This window comes from Protomyctophum bolini, assembly GCF_963924005.1.
Source record: "Protomyctophum bolini genome assembly, chromosome: 5".
Lineage (NCBI taxonomy): Eukaryota > Metazoa > Chordata > Actinopteri > Myctophiformes > Myctophidae > Protomyctophum > Protomyctophum bolini.
Genome location: NC_137866.1, coordinates 33,998,225 through 34,006,083, shown reverse-complemented (window position 1 = coordinate 34,006,083; position 7,859 = coordinate 33,998,225). Strand labels below are relative to the sequence as shown.

Here is a 7,859-nt window from a genome sequence, read left to right as displayed (position 1 = left end):
TACATAAATGACCATATTTCTTACGTCATCATTGAGAGCTAGTCATACATATCATCTTACACTCCACTGGGAGCCAGTGGAGAGAGACCAGGACCATTGAGATGTGTTCTCTTAACTCGTTGCCTGTCATGAGCATGGAAGAAGCATTTAGGAATAGGATCAGCTGCAGACGTTTGAGAGTACCATCAGCAAGTCCAGAATACAGGACCTTGCAGTAGTCCAGCCATGAGAAGTTTAGCATGCATGAAGATAGGACAACTCTCAACAGGTCACTGGAGAGAGGAAGGTCCACTTCCCAGATGGTTAAACAGGAGGGAACATTTCATAACATTTCCTTGAGGGAGTCCTTCTGTGTGCAGGGGCAATATCATAAACCGTTCAAGTTCATGGTGGCTCCACAGTGAATGTGTGGCCCTGACATTCGAAGGGCAGGCCTCTTCTCATGGAGAATTCAACTTTAGCAATATGGTTTTTCAGATTTGAAGCATCATAAAATGGTTTATACTGAAATCATTCATAAATAAATAATTATAAAGATAACACCTGTGTGAAGTGAGGGGCGCTCTTATCATTATACATCATGCTCAATTTATGTGATTGGTTAGCTGATTTGCTCGTCTACACATACATTTTCCCTTCATTGTCAATGGCATTAAATGTTTGTGTTGCCACATTTTACGTCATATTTGGCGGACATTTGACCTAATTTCCCCTTTCATTGCCCAAGGCAAATATGAGGTGTGTGTGGACAAAATTTACGTCATATTTGAGGCACATATGACCAAATTCCCCCTTTCATTGAACTGAATTGAACTGAATTTATGTGATTGGTTAGCCGATTTGCTCGTCTACATAATGACGTAAAGTTTCCCTTCAATGTCAATGCCATTTAATGTTCATGTTGGCACATATGTCATATGTGGTGGACATTTGACCTAATTTCTCCTTTCATTGTCAATGGCAAATATTGAGACCGTGTAGGGACAAAAGCTGTATATAGGAGGGGCTAGCGCCCATCAAAAATAGACCTATATCAGCCTATCTTTGGAGAGACTGAATTCACACCAGGGGTCGTTGGTGTTACGCACGTTGAGTTTGAGGTCAATCAGTCAGACTGTGCTCATAATACTTTGGGGACAGATACATGCTAGCTAAATAACTTCTTCCCAGAATATACTGGAGAAGCCAAAACCCTGACCATTTTTAAGTTTGAAAATTATCCTATATTAAATTTAATTCACACCAGACAGCGCTCTCCCTTGGATCCTTGGAGTTACACATGCCGAGTTTGAAGTTAGATCGCACACAGACCGGGAATGACCTCCCAGAAGATACTGGAGAAGGCAAAACCCTGACCACTTTTAAGTCAAAGTCAAATTATCCTATATTCAATTTAGCTCGTGGGCCTTTCGTGTTTCAATGTTAATGAAAGTGATTTGTCCCAAAACATGACACGTAAGCCTACTGCAACCTCTGCATATCCCAGAATGTGATGTAACGTCATGCAACTTTTGCATTTCAATGTTAACAGGCGTGAAATTTCACGTTTTGAGACATTCTTTGTCTTGGGGTACACATAATACTTACATTTTATTTTCTTTGCAATTTTTTACCCTTTTAACAAGTAATTTCCAAGTAAACAGCACCGCACATGACATCATGTGGCAGCCAAGTCTATGGACTTTGACTGTTTGCTTAGAGCACTTTAAATAGAGTACATTGTTTGTTTGTTTGTGTGATTTCTCCAATGCACAGCTTTCCGAAATTAAGTCAAATATGTCAGCCAAGTCTATGTACGTTTGATTAGACTATAGCCTAATAATTATACATTTCTCGTCCACAGTCAAGTCTATGGACTTTACTGTTTGTTTAGGGTAAATTATGATGTAATTCTTGCCAGCCAAATCTGTGGACTGTAATGGTTTAGGGTAGTTATGATGTAATTTTATACCAGTCTATAGACTGTAATGCTTGTTTAGGGCAGTAAATGTTAACGTAAGATGTCATCTCACTGATATAAATACATCTTGTAACTAGAACTGCACTCTGTCGAGTGCCTACTAGTGCGCAAGCAGAGCGTGCAAGTACTGTCGACCGCTACGAACCTTCAAATCTCAGCCTCTCTGTAAAACATTGAACTTAAATACTAAAACAACACGAGCTCACGTGCATACGTCCCAACACGACCACAATACTTGCGCGCTCTGCTTGCTGCTACGAACTTTCAAATCTCAGCCTCATTGTAAAACATTGGAATTAAATACTGAAGTCGGGTTATAACTGGCTGTCAATGGTGATGTAATTACGATATGTTTCATATTGGTTACCTAACGGTTAACGTATGTAGGTATATGTAAGTTGTGCGTATGCTTGGAGGTATATATACTGATTTTGAGTGTGATGTAATGAAGATATGTATCAATGCTGGGGTATAACTGGATTTCGATGGTGACGCAATAAAGGTTTGTGATTACATACATGTATACATACAGATATTACCTTTAATTCACCCGACACTGAAACATATCCTAATTACGTCACCATCGACAGCCAGTTATAACCCAACATTGAAACATATCTTAATTACGTCACCATTGGTATATATACCTCCGAGCATACGCATAAAAAAGCCAGCATGACCACAATACTTGCGCGCTCTGATTGTGCAAGTAATAATACTATAATCTGGGGACAGTCGGCACAACAACTTGCTGGCGTTCCGGTTACTCTAATAGTATGATGATGATGATGGTGATTATTATGAGAAGAACCAGTTTATGACGCATTAGGGTGAAAACTCCAAAATCGTGCTATAGTGGCTCAGTGCTGGTCTGGGTTTTCTGTTAAGTCCTCTGTGGCCTGGCTCCGGTTGTCTGGGTGGTACAGGCCGGCAAACTCTTTCTTGCACTTCATGAACATCTTCTTAGTGTCTTCACTGTACATGCTCCTCAGACAGTGTACTCTGACCAGCCCCGCCTGGCCGCCAGACACCAGCCAGGTGTGGCTGCTCATGTTAGGGTTAAAGCGAACCTTATGTAGTGCAGCCATTGGCATGATGTCCAAATCTATCTTGGTGTTCATCTCCGTGCTTCGCATCCGTTTCCACGGTGCCCGCTCATGGAGTTTCTTAAAGGTCCTAATGTCACTGTCTCTGTAGTGTAGGTAGTATTGCCCGACAGCCTCTCTGTATGTCTGGGGCTTCAAAGGCACAGCTCCCCCTTGACCATCCACCTTCTCGCTTTCCACGGCTGGTGATCCTTCACCCTCACTCCCCCCTTCCATCTCCTCTGCTCCTTCCGTTTCATTGGAGGTGTTTGCACCATAAGGCACCATGTCTGTGAAGTACACCGGAAAGCGCCTCTGAGCGATCCCTTTGGTGTATTGGATTTTCCCATCGATCTTAGGAAGAAGCTCAAAGATGACCTCACCCAGGGTGTCTGATGTCACCAGGCTGTTCAGCCAGTCATTGAATGACATTGACCACATAGTGGCCATCCTGGGTACCATGAAGGCAGGCTTGATCTCATGATAGCCAAGGTCTAAGTAATACATGCCATGTTGGCCATTTCGTGTATAGCTATTCTCTTGGGACAAAAAGAGGCCAGGGGCATTTAAGGGCCAAAAGACCTCAGTGGTAAGGTGACGCTTGTGTGCGGTGATGCAGTCATACGGCCTCGTCAGGTCCCACACCTTCACCATGCGGTCGTCTCCAGCAGTCGCCAACAGATCGCTGGCGGCGGGGCAGAAAACCAGGGCTCGGATACAGCTGTCATGGGCCTGGAAACAACGGTAGGGCAAGAGGGTGAGGGACTGGTCAGGTTCACGTAAACGCAAAAATGACGATGTCGATGACAAATTCCACAGCCCTACTAATCCGTCATAGAAGCCCAGAGCCATTATGTCATGGTCTTTCGTTGCCGACCAGTCCATAGACAGAACTTGTCTGTTCATTTTTTTGTGTGGAGATCCGAAAGAACCCAACTTTAGAGTTATCACACCATTGACCGTGAATATGGGCTGCACTTGGCTGTCTTCTGAGTCAACTGGCGTTTTGCTGGCAAGTAGATCTTGAGGGTGGGGTATGCTGTAGATGGTGACAATGCCAGTGGAGGTAGCTGCTGCCAGTAGACCAAGTCTGGGCAGGCATGGAAGCTTCCTGGGGCAGGTGGGCTGTTCCCACGCCCCTGTGGGGCACCACTTGAGTTGCCAGATGAAACCTTTGTCCTGGGCTAAACCACAGACTAGCGATGGGCGTTGTGATGTTGGACTGCTATCATACTCCAGCTTGCCTAGATCCCACAATTGAATGAGACCAGTCCCAGTGTACTTCTCATTGGCATAATGCTGATCGTCCATGCCTTGGTGGCAGGCCAGGGCTACGTACTGATTATCACTGGAACCATCCGGACTCGGACACCATTCCATAGCCCAGACCGGCCCACCAGTAAACATGAGTGTGTCCCAGCATTCTGGATGCTTGTCCATGGCCTCAAACCTGTTGAGTTTTTGTAGAGGCGTCTCCTTGCTCAGACCCTCTCTGGAGATCTTGAACGTGGCAGATTGCATCTCCTGGGGGAGATATTCCTCCAAGTCACTTTGTGGAACAGTCTTCCAGTCGTTCACGGAGGGAATCCACTCTGGGAAAACCCAGATGCTTTGATGTTTCTCTCTGAACGTCTTGTTGCACTTGGTGCTTTCAGAGCATGGTTGCAGCATGTTGTTAGGCAGTCCATTAGGAGAAGTGCCATACTTTCTGCCCTGATATTGAATACTCTTGTTCCGGCGAAGTTCTGCTATGGAATCAACAGCTGACTCCAAGTCAGACTCCAGTTCTCCTTCTGTCTCTTCCTCCTCTTCCTTGTCTTCTCCAATGCCTCCTGGAACAAAGTCCTCATCTTCATATGATTTCCTACCCTCAACGCCAGGATGCTTCCTCTTTTTAGCCTTAACACGTGTCCTGCCACATTTGGGAGATTTCTGTTCTACCGCAATTGGGCTGGAGTGACCACCCCAGGACCCCTGAAGGGAGCTCATGTCAATACTGGGATTGACTAGAGTGTCTTTTGCCCAGTCATGGAGTAACTTCAGTGCCACTTTAGCGGCACCTCTCCTGGGACGGCTGCCATGCATGATCTCCTCCAGTTCCTCGACAGTCGAGCTGGAGGTTTGTCCCTGCTTCTCCTGATCTGCCATTGTTTCTGCTGGTCTCACATCCTGCACCACTCTCTTTGTCACCTTCTTCCTCTTCGGTTTTGGCTGCTCAGTTTCCGTTTGGCCAACCTCTGTGGGTGGGACATCTTCCATGGCACATTTTAATGCGAGAGGTAATTTATCTTGAAAGCTTGACATTGGGGCCTTTTTAGGAGATTCCGCTGGCAGTTTTTCACTAATTTCCTGGTCACCGTCTTCTATTAGTTTGATAGCATGCTTATGACCTCCAGCCCTCGATGGAATCTTCTTGGTGACTTTCCCCTTAGTTGAGTTTCTCCCTATGGGAGTTTTTCTCAGTTGTTTCTGACCTTTCATATCAAGAGCTAGGTCAGTTTCATAGTCCATCAATTTAGGATTTTCCCTCAGCGGTCTCCCCCTTGAGCTTAGAGGCAAATGTGATGGCTGTTCCTTTCGTTCCTCTTGCCCTTGTGCTGATGTACTTGACAGAGGAGGTTCACGGATCGTTGCTTGTGTTGCATTTTCATCCCTGGATGCCGGCTCATGTGTGAGAACATTTTCTGTCTGGGGTGGCTGCTCCATGTTGCCTATTCTTCTGTATAACTGGATGAATTAATTTCAACCATCCAATGATATGACCAATGGTTGTGTCTTCTGCCATGGACTATTGCTACATTGTGACATCTAACCTCGTACTGTGATTGGCTGAGACACATTGTCAATATAAACGCCAAATCACTCAGTTCCATTACTTCCATATATGGGCACAAAAGGGGACATGCCCGTATATGGGCATATACTGATGACATCAGCAATCGCCATATATGGGCAGAAAAGGGACAAGGACTGACAGATACAGAATTCTCCATATATGGGCATATCAGTCGGACCTGCCTTTTCTTCCCAGTACTTTCACCAGTGAGTGACTCGCTGTGTTCATTTGGACAGCACGCAAGTAGGTTGGGTGAGGATTCACTATTCTGTACCTATGGGGTTACAACTCCCACGGCACCGAGTTGGCTCAAGCGAACTTCGCAAAGTTCGACACGGCAACTTGCTCGCTTTAGCTCGCTCGGTGGTGTCTCACGTGGCTCAAGTTATCTTGAGACGGTGTGCTGTGTTTGTACAGTATTTAATTTGAAGAGGATTGATCCCCCCGACAATCATGATTTTGCACCATACGGTTACATTTTACACTTTTGAGGCGCCACCTATGGTCAAAGTGGAAATGCTTTTGGGGATTTGGAGGTGTGAAAGTGTGTTTTGAAGTAAATTCAAAATGGCGAAAAATCTATCAATCAATCCAGGGAAATTTGTATATTTTTTCTTGTCGTATTTCTTGTACTATCTGTTGTAACTGTTGGAAAGCATCCAGCAACAGTGTCCCTGTCCTCTTTCCGTCACTACTTTCCAGGTTTTCTTCTTATTTTTAGGAGTTCCCACTGAGTTCCCTCCTTCACACAAGGATTTATTTGAAAATAGCGTAGATTGCTAGTTTCTCTCTGAAAACCTGCCAACACTGGTGACAACGTTAGTATGCAGATCGAAGAACAATGTTTGCATGAATTCAATGAAGTGAACGTTGTGTTATTACTTAGCAGCAGCAGCACAACAAGCGTAATAATAGCTCTCTGAAAAACAACAAACTTCTTTCATCACTCATCAGGTATGACACGGCCATGCCACGGTATGCGGTAGTGCTAAAACTGCTTTCAAAGTCCAGAAAGAAATGACAAGGACTGGTTATATCAGAGGGGTGATTGAGGCTCAAACCATTAGAATATATTGAGGGACATAGACAATATGATATTAAATATTAAAAGCAGTTTTAAAATCCATGTTATTTGTGCTTTAACAAATAACTACAGGGGCTAACCGGTGGGATTATATAGTATATGACCCCTCTGTAACATCCATAGACCATTAGGATGCTTCACACCTCTGGATTTAGCCTGGGCTGTGTCCACGTCTTTCTGGGAAGAAGGACGTTGAATATGATGAAGCCCACAATGATGACCACAAACAATACAATGTACAGGCCTGAGAATGTATAGTGGAAGAGGAAGAGTCCACAGAAGAGGCTGTACTGATGTAAGCAGAAAGGTTGACTGCGGTAGCGCTGGTCATCTTCACCAGTAACGGGCACAAAGCTGTACAGTGCAAACATACAGTGAAAAAAGTACTCGATTGTTTCACTTAAGTAAAACTATCAATACTTCAATGTAGAACTACTTTGTTACAACTTACAAGCAAACTCCGGAATTCTAAATGTACTTTGGAAATAGCAGATCTACAAGCTCACAATGCATCACATCGTGACGCATTGTGAGCTTGTAGAATGGCTATTTTCAAATCGCCGAAATGTATAGAGGGCTGAAGTGTTTAAATGTATGTGGTTAAATAGACTTCTGTCATAGCACACCATTGTGCTGGCCAAGTGTCAGGCCAGTAGGCTACACCAGTACAACGAATAAGAATGTGATTTAAAATAAGATGAGCGTATGGATCATGGGTCCGGCCCGGTCCACCAGCCATTGACTAATTATAGATTTGACAAACGTGTGTGTACAACTGTGCACTGTGTGGACATTTTTGGTGTACTGCAGGCGGCATGCACAAGAAATGGTATTGATTTGCAAGATTAGCGACTGACTGACTGACTGACTGACTGACTGACTTTGGGGTATATT

The 7,859-nt window shown here is 44.3% G+C and overlaps 1 protein-coding gene across 1 annotated transcript; it reads right to left on the bottom strand.

The window, feature by feature from the left end:
• Positions 1-2,820: 2,820 nt before the first annotated feature.
• Positions 2,821-5,304, bottom strand: LOC308315083 (general transcription factor 3C polypeptide 2-like; the record flags this gene model as incomplete). Its single annotated transcript, XM_080762913.1, has 1 exon — positions 2,821-5,304. One exon carries the CDS (start codon positions 5,302-5,304, stop codon positions 2,821-2,823), a length of 2,484 nt encoding a protein of 827 aa, XP_080619039.1.
• Positions 5,305-7,859: the final 2,555 nt, after the last annotated feature.